The 15,333-nt window shown below is 36.2% G+C and overlaps 1 protein-coding gene across 3 annotated transcripts in view; it reads left to right on the forward strand.

Moving 5' to 3' along the window:
- PLA2R1 (phospholipase A2 receptor 1) overlaps positions 1-15,333 on the forward strand; it is a 117,587-nt gene that overhangs the window by 40,514 nt on the left and 61,740 nt on the right. For all 3 annotated transcript variants that reach the window (XM_029934512.1, XM_029934513.1, XM_029934511.1), the window contains exons 6-10: positions 280-423; positions 2,875-3,069; positions 4,257-4,414; positions 7,642-7,740; positions 12,293-12,405. In XM_029934512.1, the coding sequence (XP_029790372.1) occupies positions 280-423; positions 2,875-3,069; positions 4,257-4,414; positions 7,642-7,740; positions 12,293-12,405 (709 nt within the window). The remainder of the gene's footprint in view (positions 1-279; positions 424-2,874; positions 3,070-4,256; positions 4,415-7,641; positions 7,741-12,292; positions 12,406-15,333) is intronic.

Here is a 15,333-nt window from a genome sequence, read left to right on the forward strand (position 1 = left end):
CAAACTGCAAAATATTTCTTTAAAACAAAGTCAGCTATTGCCATCTTTGGGAGATCATTTCATTGTCGTATCTGGATTTCAACTGCAAAATCAGAGATATGATATAGCATCTTATAGGATTTGTCATAGACGCCAAAGAAAAGCTATCTCCTTGATGCTAAAAACCACATTTATATATATATCAAATATTTCATATTTGAATAAATAAAATGACACCAATGTATTATAAACAAACCACCTTTGCCTCTAACATTAAACATGCATACACTGTATTTTCAGAAATAAGTTTTGAGCCATTTGTTGAATATCACTGTGGAACATTTAATTCACTAATGCCAAATGGGTGGCGAAGCCGGGATTGTGGATCCTCCTTGCCTTATATATGTAAAAAGTATCTAAACCACAGTGATCAAGAAGTGACTGGTAAGTGTTTTTACTTTAAGTTGCCTTTATGAGTTGCTTACTTGTTTTTTGAATATATTCAAATTCATTTACATGTTTGCTAATAATTCATAATTTAAGCAGCTAAGCCTGGTTGTTATAGTTATATGAATAAAAATATGTAAGCAGAAAATATCTGTTATTCCAAAGGCATCATGAATTTAACAAATGCATTTAGGTTTTTACTAAAAACCAAAGCAAAAGGACCTAAGCATAGAAGACATTTTCTGCTTCTTTTTTCTTTAATTCATATTCTTAGTTGTTCTGCATTAGGAAAAACAAGATATGCTTACTTTTCTAGTCCAGTTTTGAGTTTTACTTATGGTTACCTTAGAAATTAAATATAAATCAGAACATAGTTTTATAGAATTCTTTACTTCATTGATCTCCTGTCACACTCTGTATAATCCTCCTCCTTGAAATAACATACAAACTTTTATGTGCAACTAAGACTTGAATACTACCTAATTACAATCTAATACCTGAAGTGCAATTATTTGTCTTTAAGCTCTTCTTAGTTTCTGTGGGAGTTAATGTCTTAACTCAGAAAGTTAATGTCTTAACTCGGGAGGTAGACATAAAAACATAACCATACTGAAAAGAATCACTGCCAGTATAGTTAGAAACAACTGCAGATTTCAAATAAGCAGAATTACAATTTTTAAATATTATTTCTTACAACCAGGCTTTAACTTTCATTTTTCTTTAAGTGGCTATGCCTAAGGGTATGGTGGAATTGGTAGGGGTCGGAGGGGGGGGTTAAAAGAAGCATCCTGCCATTTTTTTATATAGACGGTTTTTTTTTTCATTATGTCAAGAATGTTGAAATTGCTATTGCTGTTTGTGTCCTCTCCTTCCATGTCTTCCTCCCTTATTTGTTTTTTCTTTCTTATGCCATCCTTCTTTTCTTCTGTTTTATTTACTCTACGGATCTACTAATTGAAGTCCAAAGACCGCAAATGAGGGTAATTAAGCTAAATTAGTTTGGATTATTTGCTGCTGTTTCAGGTTTAATAAATTCTTTCCATGATCTAGTCCAGTATCTTCAAACTGTATTTCTAGGATCTCCAAGCTCTTTGCTTGGGTCAACTCTTGCTTCAATCGTAGAGGCTCCTCTTTTATGTATCTTTGTAAAGTTGAAGGTTTTATTTATGAAAGGGATTCCAAGATCTCTTGGTTGAAAACCACTGGGGTAGATGAAAACTAAATGTTCTCACATTCTTCTATTGTGATTCTAATTGCGCTTCACATCCCAGAGCAATTTTGTTTATTTTTTTATTTTAATAAATTTATTCAAATAAATTTTTTTTACTTTATAAAGTTTCATATTTTTTTAACATATGCAATTATTTTCCATCATTTACAATACAGTAGTTGCAATGACACTCCAAACAGAAAAGCACAGTAAAAAATCAAAACACCAACTTCTGTTTCATGTAATTAGACTTATACAGAAATTAGAAGGTTAAGTAACAACTAGTTAATCACATAATTTCACAGCTATCTGAAGTGGCAATCGTTATATAGCAGCTTATCTATGATACATTCAAGATAAATGATACAATATATTACTTGTTCATAAGCTACAACACAGCCTGCTTAATACCATTCCTTAAATTCCACCTCTATACCAGAGCAATTTTAAAACAATGTCTCGTTTCCCAAATAGCAGAGGAGCTATATCTAACTAAATTAGTGCTTAAGGGAGGCACTAGGTTGTAATTAATAAAATAAAGTAAAAATGCTAATTACCAGGCTGGGAACAAGCTTCTGGAAAGGGAGAGCCAAAAGCTGACATGCACACCACTGCCTTCCCTTCTAGTCCCAAAGCATCCTGGAACTATTCTCCTGTAAATCTAACCCAGGTCCATAAGAACCCAGAGAGACAACACACTCAGAGGTGCCTTAAAGGTGAAAGCTGTTTGTCAGCTCTGCTTTGGAGGAAGTAACCAGAATTTCAGACTTTTTTTTAGCTGACGATAAATATCTACAGACATAAATATCATGCATACATAAAATCTTCATTGAAATACCATTTAAATTGTATGTCACATACTATTTAAATTCTGTTACCTAATACTCATTTTCAGTGTAAGAAGATGTTCTAAATGCAGAACTCTGACTGCTAAATTTTACAAATAGCCCGGACTCTTCACTTTTTTATGACCTTTACCAAGTCTCCTTACACCTTTGTGCCTTAGCTCATCTATAAAATAAAGCACTGAGATCCATCAGGTCATAGATCTAGATCTGGAGCATATACTGAATCCTTCTCAGTTCTAAAGATCTAGATGACTTAGATGTTATTGTTTCATATGTCTCTATTTCTCAAATTTTTAAAATAATCATATATTGATGGCAATTTATATTAAGGCTAACAAGTAACATTTTAAAAATTGTGGAAATGATATTGTTTTTTGTTGTTTTAAAAAGAAAAAGATGCTTGGAAATATTACGCTACCCACTGTGAGCCTGGCTGGAATCCTCATAATCACAACTGCTATAAACTTCAGAAAGGAAAAAAGACCTGGAAGGAAGCTTTGCATTCTTGCCAGTCTGATAACAGCACATTAATAAACATTGCTTCATTAGCAGAAGTAGAGTTTCTTATAACCCTCCTTGGAGATGGTAAGTACCAAATCAAATGTCTTTGATTTAAGAGGAATGAAATATAATGTAGTCACTACCTTTATTAGAAGAGTTGAAAAGAAGTTAAGCTATTTAAAAGTGATTATTTATGGTACATATATCTGAAGTTTTGAAAATATTTAAAAAAAAAACATGAAACTTAAACCTGTAATTTAGCTTTATGGCCACTACATAGCAGTCATGTGCTGTGGTCATGTGATCTAAGTAATAATGGAATTCCTTAGATAAATAATTGGATTTTAATAACCGTAGCCAGTGAACATGGATAATTTATATGGTTTGGTGGTTTTCAAGCTGTGTGCCATGGTTCAGGAGTTCTGAGCTCCTGGGCCTGCACCAACCTTTCATCCATCAGAGCAGGCTTCCCCCTGAGTCATATACTTGACATGGAATTCTTCTGAAAAACACTGAAATCACTGAGTTAAAGTAAATTTGTTTTTAATGAAAAAAAAATCTCTAGAGTCTATGCTGGTGACCTTCTGAAAGTTAGGTTTTAGTTTCAAGTAAAAACAAAAATCTCTGTCACTTTTTCTCACCTTCTGCATCGGAGATTAAAAGAATCCCGTGGCCGCCTGTCTCAGTAGGGGCACTTGAACCTGTCTCTCAGCCTCCTAGGGTTTTCACCTTACCCGTGCTGTCAAACTTTATTTACTTTTCTGGCAACCCCATTGCTCCCATTTTAATGCTTCTAAGAGTTTCTGCTCCTATTTTTCCAATGGCAAAAAGAGAGAGAGAAAGAGAGAGAGGAGAGAAGAGAAAAGAAAAAAAAAGGCAAGAAAAAAATTTTTGTAAAGGCTTTTTTAAGTGCCCTTTTCCTAATCCAGTTGGCCTTCCTATTTTTCCTTTCTCTAGGCAAAAGTAAAATTATACTGTTCAAATGTACTTTTCATATAGTAGCAGGAACTAATTAGAGTCCCAGCAATCTGACTTGCTTTTAAGCTTTGTCCTTGCTTTGGCTTTAGCTCATACTCTGTCCCACTTACAAGGTCTGCTGTGTCAAGCAGATGGGGTGGTATAGGGGGAACAGGTTTAAGTAGATATTTTATACTGAGACTTAAAATGTTTTATCACATGAAGAAATAAAGAAGAAACCATTTATAACAGGCTGGTGCATTATCTCCTTTGCATATAATAGGATTCCTGTAATTTACATTTATCTCTTACAGAAAATGCATCAGAAACATGGATTGGTTTGAGCAGCAATAAGATTCCAGTTTCTTTTGAATGGTCTAATGGCTTCTCAGTCACCTTTACTAATTGGCACACACTTGAGCCCCAAATTTTGCCAAATAGAAGCCATCTCTGTGTCTCGGCAGAGCAATCTGTAAGTTGATTTGTTTGTTTAATGCTCACTTTGCTGGACTTGTATTGAGGGGGCTTGGGCTGTGGCAGAGACCAAGCCAGACACAGCCCCCGCTCCTCCTGGGGGTTCCGTGCTGGGCAGTAAACATGCACACGCAGGAAAACATGGTAATTATAGTTGTGATGATAGCTCTAAGGAGACAGGAACACGGTGGTGAACAACTTGGGGCTGGAGCCGCGACTTCAAACAGTATAGTCAGGGGAGGCTCTCTGAAGAGGTGCCGTTTAAGCTAGACCTTAAAGGGAAAAAAACCCTCTTGAGGAGCAGGTGAAGAACTTTCCAGGAAGGGGGCAGCAGCTAGTGTAAAAGCCCAAAGGCAGGCCAAGGCTTGCCATATTTAATAATCACAGAGGAGAGACCACGAGAAGGGGCAGAAAGAATGCAAAAATGTGAAGCTTATAGTCCTGATGTAGAATGACAAAAGGACTTCAAACAGATAAGGGGCATAGTTTGATTTACATTTTATTTTATTTTATTGGGGCTCAAACTCACAAACCATGACCTGAGCCGAAGTTGGAAGCTCAACCATCTGAGCCACCCAGGTGCCCCGTGATTTACATTAAAAAAAAATAACTGTGGCTGCTGCATAGAGAGTAGGTTAGAGAGAGACAGAAAATGGAAGTAGAGAAACCAGTTTGGGGGCTACCTCAGTGTTGAACTGGGGTAGTGAATATAGAGACTAGCAGAAAACTTCAAGGATCCCTTGGATGATAGGAACTGTTTCTAGGTGAGAGAGGCAGGTTTTTGGCTTGTGCAATCACCATGTTTGTGGATGATGGTACCACAGAGCACCACGGGGAAGATGTGAGGTGTCAGGAAGTTGCTCTAGAGACTGAAGAGTTTTAAGCTCCATTATCCTATTAACATAAAAGGATTTCTACAATGTGTGTAACCTCATTGAAAATGTGAATCTACAGAAAATCTTGTTCTTTCCTCACATCAATGTAATGGTCCCAGTGGCCTTAACATCACACTTATTTCTATGCTCTAATCTCTCATTTATCTGAAACATCAGATTTAATCCCAACCCATTTGAATCATTTATTATATGTTTAGAGTAGACTTAATTTCTTTGATCAGATAGCTATAAAACTCCCTGGTTGAGTTTCAGGGGGATACCATATCAAGTGCAGTTTATTAAATGTTACTTAAGTAGCTTGACAAAGTAATTGGGCCAACCAGACAGAAAATCTCTAAGCACTTACTTTTATGGCACATTCCACTGTTTTCTCTTTTAGGCTGTTATACATGTGCTCAGTTACACTTAAAATGCTAAGGCAGTTCTCAAGTCACATTTGAAAAGGGACAAACAATGACTTCTCTATATGTTTATCTTGAGTCTAACTCTGCTGAAAGCCATCACTGTTTATTCCACAATATTTGATGCTTTATCGGTTCATTGGTTTTGAGATAATGAAGATGACCTTCATTTCCTACTGACATTCATTCTTCTTTCTCATTTGACAGACATCGGTATTTCACTTAGCAAGTTCACAGAACAGGAGCCAACATTTGAACACATAAATTATTTTTTAGAGAGTAAGGGCAGGTGTTAATACTATAGCATGTGTCAGGACAATGTTGCTATAGGTGTCATACTTTCTGCCCCCTTTTCTGGCAGCTTAGTAGCTACTTAAATAGTAAATGCATAAAAAGTAACACTCATTCCCATGAAGTAGAACTCAATATGAATATGATTATTGTAATTAACAAGTTACCTAAGCATGGTTGATGCCTAGGAAACTGGTTATTCATTCATCCATCCATCCAATTGTTACTAAGCAAGTACAGTATGCCTAACAGTATCCTTTAACTGGATGGCTTGCCAGAAGACTCCATGATAGGGGGCTACAGAACTGCTCTTACAGATGAAGCGTCAGCCTCCCATACAGTATGTATATTCCCCTAAAACCCTGCATGCCTGAGATACCACCTAAAATTTGAATTGTGTGGTTTTAGCTTAAAGGTCTGATTTGTGTTAAAATAAAAAATCCTTTGGGAAGATAAATTTTAATCTGTTAGGAGTTATTGTATTTCATTATTAATGTAGGTTATTAGAGCAGCTGTCTGCAGAACTAGAAGACATGAAAGTATCCACCTGTCATATAAAGAAGAAATGAGATAGGGCTTTGGCAACTTAATAATAAAGAAGGGCATTATGGCTTGAACACAAAGTTCATCTATGATAATGTTATCTAAGGTGATTTATGGTAGCTTCCAGGCATTTCCCCAGTGTTAGGTTTATATATGTAAGTAGCCAACATTCCATTTAACATTGAAAAGTAGTTGAAGAGAGGAAGCAACAGTCTCACGTAGTCAGGAGGATAGTTTCCAAAGTGTGGTCCCAGACCAATAGCATCAACATAAATTGAAACCTTGTTAGAAATGCAAATTCTTGGGTCCTGCCTGACCTATGAACTGAGACATACTGATCATGAGGCCCCATCATCTGCACTTTAGTAACCCGTTCAGATAATTCGGGTCCAGAGTAAAGATAGAGAATACCTGCTCTAACTCCATCTTTTAAAAGAAAAATTGAGAGCAGCTTAATGTAAATCTAGGCTGAGCCTGGTACTAAATTCTAGTTTCAAATTTACTGACTATAAAACTTTGTGCAGGGGTGCCTGGGTGCCTCAGTCAGTTAAGCTTCTGACTTCGGCTCAGGTGATGATCTCATGGTTCATGGGTTCGAGCTCCGCATTGGGCTCTGTGCTGATAGCTCAGAGCCTGGAGCCTGCTTCAGATTCTGTGTCTCCCTCTCTCTCTGCCCCTCCCCTGCTCATGCTCTGTCTCTCTCTTTCCTCAAGAATAAATAAACATTAAAAAAATTAAACCTAACCTTTAAAATAGCAATAATAATGCCTACCTCACAACAATGTGGAAATAATACATGAAAATCATCCAATGTTAAGCTTAGCACTCTGTCAAGAAACATTAACGGCCCCTCGCCTCCTACTCACCACTCTGGGATTGGACATCTTGGAATTGTTCACACGCTGGAGGGAGCAGGGCCTCCCATTCGCATGTAGAGAGAGTATCAACCCTTCTAATGACACCACGAGGTCCTGACTCATTACCCCATCCTGAAACACTTATTATTAATCATACTTTTATTCAAAATAACTGACACTGCCTTATCAGCATCAATATTGAAATTAATTCACTCATCTTGTAACGTTTCCCCTTAGGAGGGACACTGGAAAGTTAAAAACTGTGAAGAAACACTTCTTTACACTTGTAAGAAAGCAGGCCATGTTCTTTCTGACGCTGAAACAGGCTGTCAAGAGGTAAGTGCTATTAACATTGCATTTAGGTGTACTGAATTCCTAACTAGAATAATTCATGCAACAGCAATTTAAACAATTTCTCCCTCTCATACCTGCATTTGCTCCTTCCTCCCTCTCTTTCCACTCCTCCCTACTTCTTTTCTTTCTTTACTTCCCCCCTTTTTTTTTCTAACTGTGGGCAACTTTCTGACTGTGGGCAATTATCAGCTGGGGGCCTATGAAGGGTTCACAGCCCTGCGAAGGACTGTTGTCTTGCCATCCGCTTCAACCTAAACTACTTTTCTTTTGAAATAAAAAACATAATGGTCCTGTTATCCCATCTGCACAAACAATGAGTGTCATGTGATGCCTCATCTCACAGGTGGTTTTCAGTCTCCCAGTGAAGACTGTCAGAGTGAAAAAAAATGCATTCCTTTGATGGAGAGTGAACTTCCTCACTCAGACTCCTGCCTTCCCTTCCACTCACCTTAAACTTAAATATTTGAATAGAATACAATAATGGCTAGAAGTGCATGTTTACAATATATTTATTAGTTGGGAAAGAGATAATAAAAATTACTTTAATACTTTAACTAATAAACTATTTTGGGTACTTAACATACTTATTTTCAGTTCTTAAAGTAATAAAAATATGTAACACTTCAGGTTTAAAATCAAAAGGTAGAAGGTTATGTTTTAAATTTCTTACAATACATTCAGTACCCTTCAGTAAAATTCTCAACACATTCATCCCCCCTAACCCCCCCTACAGTAAACAATTAAATTTAAATATTGGATATTGGTGTGCATCTCAAAAATTCCCAAACCTGGCTTTTATGCAACTCTTTAATTATTATTTCTTCTAATCCAGTTATTTATGTTTCGATGAAGCAATGACCCATCTTTCCAAGAAACTGCATTTTACTCACTAGTCAGTGTATACATATGAATTACTCTTCATACTTTAGGTCCACAATACCTATGCCATAGCCGATATGCAACCAAACATTTTATCTAATGATTACAATTCTGAAGTTAGAGCTGATCATTGATCTATAGCTGATCAGAAATGTTGGGAAAAATTCTTACTGTGATTTTCAAAGCAACTCAACATGTCGCATTTGTGTTGAAAAGGAAATTAACTCCTTACATAGCGAAAACAGAACTGATGTTCTATCTCAACCTCTGTACACAGCTTCCATTTTCTGGCCAGCATTGCTAGCACTTGAGGTTCAGAGTATAATTGGAGTTCAGAGCCAGTTCTCTAACTTTATGGTGAAACTCTCATTAAGTTCTTTATGAATCAATTTGTGAATATGGTTTCAAAATTTCCTTTCCTTTAGCCCACTGTTTCAGTGCACTTCTCTAAATAGTCTGTACATGTAAAATCGACTTATAAAATATTTCTTGCACCATGCACAAAAATAAACTTAAAATAGATTAAAGACCTACATGTGAGACCTGAAATCATAAAAATCAAAGAAGAGAACAAAGGCAGTAATTTCTCTGACAAAAATGTAGAAACATTTTTCTATATATGTCTTTTAAGGCAAGGGAAATAAAATAGAAACAAACTATTGAGACTATATCAGAATAAAAATGTTTTTCATAATGAAAAAAACCATTAAAATACCCCCAAAAAGCAACATACTGAGTGGTAAAATATATTTGTAAATGATATGTTCAGTAATGAGTTAATATCCAAGATATATAAATGTATATCAGTACACACCAAAAAATCTCCAAATAATCCAATTAAAAATGGGCAGAGGACCTGAATAGACATTTCTCCAAAGAAGAAGACATACAGATGACCAACAGATACATGAAAAGATTGTAGCATCACTCATCATCAGGGAAATGCAAATCAAAACCACAATGCGATATCACCTTACCCCTGTCAGAATGGCTAATATCAGTAACACAAGAAATAATAAGTGTTGGTGACAATGTAGGAAAAAAGGAACCCTCATTAACTCATGCATTCTTAGTGGGAATGTAAATTGGTACAGCCACTGTGGAAGATAGTGTGGAGGTTCCTTAAAAATTAAAAATAGAAATACCATATGATCCAGTAATTCTAATATTGGATATTTACCCAAAGAAAGTAAAAAATACTAATTTGAAAGTATATGCTTCTATGTTTATTGCAACATTATTTACAGTAGCCAAGATATGGAAGCACTCTAAGTGTCTATCAATAGATGAATGGATAAGGAAAATGTGTTGTACACACACACACACACACACAATTACACAAGCATAAAAAAGGATGAAATCGTGCCATATGCAATAGCATGAATGGAACTAGAGGGTATTATACTAAGTGAAATAAGCCTGAGAAAGACAAATACCATATGATTTCACTTATATGTAGACTCTAAAAGAGTAAATGAATAAACAAACAAAAAGCAGAATCAGACCTATAAATACAGAGAACAAACTGACAGTTGCCTAAGGGAGGGGGTGGGGAACGGGCAAAATGAGTGATGGCTGTAGCCTTCCAGCTATGGAATGAATAAGTCACAGGAATAGAAGGCACTACATAAGGAAGAAAATTTTCTTGATAATTTCAAAGCAAAAACAAAAAAGACCCCTTTTCCCACCCCCAACTCTGAGTCATTTTTGGGGGGTTGTTATAATATGAGCAATTGTTTCAGCACTGTCATCATCATCATTTCATTTAAAATGAAATGGCACCTCATGTACAAAAGATATTCACAGATACAATCAATTATTCTTCCTACTTTCATTGTGTGGACAAAGGCTTGTAGTAATAAGGAGCCTTTGTTTTTCTGGTTATTACTATGCCACATCTCTCTTCCCCTTTCCTGGAGTCTGTTCAGTGCCCAGATTTTTGGTTTTACTAAGCAGCCTGTGATCTGAAAACTACTAATGAAGAAGGAATACTTTGTTAGAAAGGTCAGATTGTCAGCCTTCCTCTGCCTGTCCTTCCAAATACAAAAGCAGTCTAACCTCTCACCCCATCTGGAGTGATCCAGGGGGTTCTGGCTGGAGCTGTCAATTACTCACACAGATAAGGTTATGGGGAGAGGTTCAGGGAGTGAGTTCAGAGCACATCCCGCCTGGCTGGATGTGGGACTCCTGTGATCCACACCTCATTTAATAATATGTTTTGAACAAAAATAACTGAGTTCTAAAATAAGGTTTTCTTTAATTTACTGCAAGACTGAGACCTTTTCTAAGAAACATAGCAGAAATCATTTTATATCTGATCAAAATCTGGCAAGGATTGGCATGACACAGACACAGAATAAAGTGTATTTTAAAACTGGTGAATACATAAAAATAGATGTAAGTGATATGATTTTATAATATTGGAAGAAAAGGGACTAAAATAACTCAGTGAAAATATAGAAGACTAATGAATGCATGTCTTCTGTGCTATATAATTTTAAAGAACAGAGCTGCCCTTCAATGCTCTTAGGGCAGAGGTATGGAACTACACAGTTATCATTTTTGTCTAAGTGCCAAAGCTTGCTTTCTTTCTCTCCCAAAGGCTAGCCAGTTGGTTTAGGAATAATTTTTACAAATATATGTATTTCTTTGTAAATATATACCTATATCTATACATGTTTGTAATATTTATATTTAAACAAGATATATAACATATTATATATAGTGTATATATACATATAAATATATTGTATATATTTATGTATAGATAGAATATATAAATATATACATTTATATGTATAAATACATATAAATACATATGTATGTATATATTTATGTGTATATACAAATACATCTACATATATTTATGTAATATATACATAATACAATATATTATATATGTGTGTATGTGCATATATATATATATGTATGTATGTATGTAGCCAGTCTCTATTTGAAAACATTATGATCTACCCAAGACCATCCTGGATTACACCAGAATTGGGTTCCAGGGCAACTTGTCCACTAGCTGTGACTTCATCTAGGTCTCTAACCTCAGCGAATCTCAGTGGGATAACATGAAATAAGCAATATGAAACAAAGTTGAAAAAAATATACACTATTATCTAAATACACATGTCCTTTTTGCTCATATTGAGTTCCTGGCTCTATTTAAGGCCTCTGCCTGCATTGTCTCCCTTTGATTCTCAGAACAACTCCATAGATACTATTATTATCTTCATTTTACAGAGGAGAAAATTAAGACAGGTAGAGATTAAATAAAGTTGCACAGTAGTATAGCAGGCATTCTGCCTTGAAAGCCATGTCTTGGTTTCTACCATCCTGTAGGAAGCATTTGTATGAAACTCTATAAGTCTGAACAGAGAGAGAAAAAGAGATCTTGAGTGAGTGCTGCTTTATTTTCATTTTTTTAGGTTTTAAGATATCAATTAATTAAAACTTTCAGGTTCTAATAATTAAATAAATATAGAAGCAGCCATAGCTAATGGCATTATCAGGTAGAATACTAGATTTCAAGACAAAAATTCAAATTTTAAGTTTTGAGTGGGTCAGAGAAAAAAAGTTATGTAAGTAGTAAATGAGAATACACAAAAACACAGATTATGTCCTTAATTTTCTATTTCCTTTTTTGAAGGGATGGGAGAGACATGGTAGATTCTGTTACAAAATTGACACTGTCCTTCGAAGCTTTGATCATGCCTCCAGTGGTTATTACTGTCCTCCTGCACTTGTGACCATTACAAACAGGTAAGATAGAAATTTTCTATCAGAGACATGACTGTACTTTTGACAGGAGGGCTCCTGGGATGATAAAATCTAGCTGTAATCAGTAACTTGTCAAAATCTAAAATGTACATTAGAATATTAAATTACTTAAACTATTGATTGAGATGAATTTAAATCACACAATGTTATTCCTAAGTCAATTTTTGAGTAACCGAGTAAAATTTAAGATGACTTCTAATTATTAAGATGATTTACTAATTATTCAGCTTTGCTAATATATTGAAACATAGTGAGATTTTATCAAATGCTGTAATAGAAAGAATGTTATTTTAAAACTATGTTTTTAATGTAATGTGTGTGAGTTATATGGGTTCTTTTTTTAAAAAAACAAAAGTAAGGATAGCTAAACTGGAGGATTTTCAAATGCCTTCCCATTGCTTCTTAGCTCTATATTTGTTTAGATATAGACTTCTCTGTTCACAGGTGTCTTCTCCATACTAACAGAGAAACTCCCCTTTTGACACTCCACAGAATTTGCAATATGCTACAGATTTGTAATAGGGAATAAAAGTACCAACAGTAGCAGTGACCTCAGTGCCACTATCAATGCCAGGAGAACAATGAGGGCTGAGAAGTGGACTCCTCCAAAGTGAAGACAGAAACGAAGTAGAACCCATCAGTGGTTGCTTGGAAAACTGTACCTGCAAAGCTAGTCATTTGCTTTTTCACTGAGGCTATTACCTTTAAACATATCCCCTGAAGACCAGAAACCAGACAATTGATACTACAGTTTTATCTAGAGGCTCTTCCTCTAGATAACCTCTAGGTCTAACCTGTAGGAGGGATTAGGTGCTTTCTCTGCTCTCCCCCACAGAGGAAGTCAACATTCAAAGCCACCACTCTTTCCTTCTTCCTCTTACTTTCTTTCCCAGGCTTTCCTCCAAACCATACACAGAATGCGTGTGCGCACACACACACACACACACACACACACGCTGGATTGATAGAAGTTCCAAAATAAATTGCCTGGCAAAACATTTTGTGCTCAGCAGACCATTCCTTCGGCAATAGCGCCACCCTTGATGTATCTTAGTGTTGTTTTTAGTTCTTCTACCTCCTTCCCAGAATAGCTGGCAGGCAGAGGAAAGCCTTTATCCTCAACTTGTTCGCCCATCCAAAGATTTCTAGAGCACCTTCGGTTAGAAGTCCTCCAGTAAGTGAACTAACATTGGACTTTATTCAGGAGACTGATCAGTGAAGCTATCTATGCTCTTTTGTTAATTATAATATAACAATGTTTTTCACTAAAGAAAACAGTCTGTTTCACCTGTTTCTTATATCTTATTCTTTCTTTCCTGCTTTTTTTCTTGTGTAATATTCATTGAATACCTGCCACTTACCTGGCACTGTGCTAATTACTTTTCATATGCTATCTGACAATGTAAAAAAACAAGTTAAGCATTTATTAGAAAATTACTTATTAAATATATTGTGAGAGGCACCATATTAAACACTGGCATGCTGCACAAAAGAAATGAAAGGCATGCTCTTATTGTCTTGGTGCCACTTGGAGGCCAGCAGCTTAAGAGGTAAAATGTAGAAACATAGTGAAGGTGAAAGAACTCACTACATGGATACATTCAAAGTGACATTACAGATAACCTATAATGCCAGAGTGACCCAAGTAGGGCAGAAATCTGTGCATGTTCAAATGCTTCATATTCTTTTCTTTTTTCTTTTTTTCCCTTTCCCTTCCCTTCCCTTCTCTTCCCTTCCCTTCCCTTTCCTTTCCTTTCCTTTGCTTTTTTGAGAGAGAAAGTATGAAAGCAGGGGAAAGGGGCAGGGGGAGAGAGAGAGAGAGAGGAAGGAGACAGAGAGAGAGAGAAAGAGAGAAAGAGAAAGAGAGAGAGAGAGAGAGAGAGAGAGAATCTTAAGCAGGCTCCATGCTCAGTGCTCCATACCATAACCCTGAAATCGTGACCTGAGCTGAAATCAAGAGTGGGACACTCAACCGACCGAGCCACCCAGGGGCCCCCAAATGCTTCATTTTCTAAGAATCCTTGAGATCTCATACAAATAATAAGTGTCTGAAAAAAAATCTACTTCGTTTCATTTCCCCAAAACCTGCATGCAAGAGTATGTTATAAATAATTCGTTTCTTTGATAAACTATATTCAGTAGTCAGTACTAATTGACTACTGAATGGTCTAACTCTACAATAGAACTATAAGATAAATAAGTTTGTTTTCATTCCACCCACAACCTTGTAGGCCCATTCACATGACTTTGTGCCAGAATGCTACTCAATGAGCAGTCAAGACCCTGCATTGCTACCATTAGCCCCAGTGAAGCATCTCTCCTAGATGGTTACCACACATGTACACTGCCCTGCAAACTATATCCAAAGCAATGACTCCTACACAGGACATGCAAGTTGAGGAAATGAAGGGCCCCCTGCTCTTAATTGTTATTCATCCAGATTCCATCAGGTGAGGAACAAAGCCTCACACTGTACCCTACTCTTTGAGTGACAATGCACAACAAAATTTTTCAACATCATATTTTGTCTGAGAAGATTGGGCAGTAGGTAAAATGTCTCCTCAAATCTAGAAGTGTCCACTAGCAGCCTGGGTAATCATTTTCTTCCATTACTGATTTCCTGTTTAAGACACTCCTGTCACTCACCAGTGCCCAACCTTGTAGTTGTTAATTGATTTTCCACTCTTCTGCACAATTAAGCCACAGATTTTGATGGGCCCAATTAGAACCACCTGCTACAAATTATTTATTTCTTTTGTTATTGGGCAACTGCTCCTTGTCTAGGACTTTTAACACTTTGTGGAATAGAGAGGGGAAGAAAAACAGACCCTTATTTCTGAATAGCAGATTATTTTCTTGCTAACTGTTCCAAAATGTTTTCAGGCCTGGACACTTTATTTCCAGATAGGG

This window comes from Suricata suricatta, chromosome 3 (genome assembly GCF_006229205.1).
Source record: "Suricata suricatta isolate VVHF042 chromosome 3, meerkat_22Aug2017_6uvM2_HiC, whole genome shotgun sequence".
In the NCBI taxonomy this organism is placed as follows: Eukaryota; Metazoa; Chordata; class Mammalia; order Carnivora; family Herpestidae; genus Suricata; species Suricata suricatta.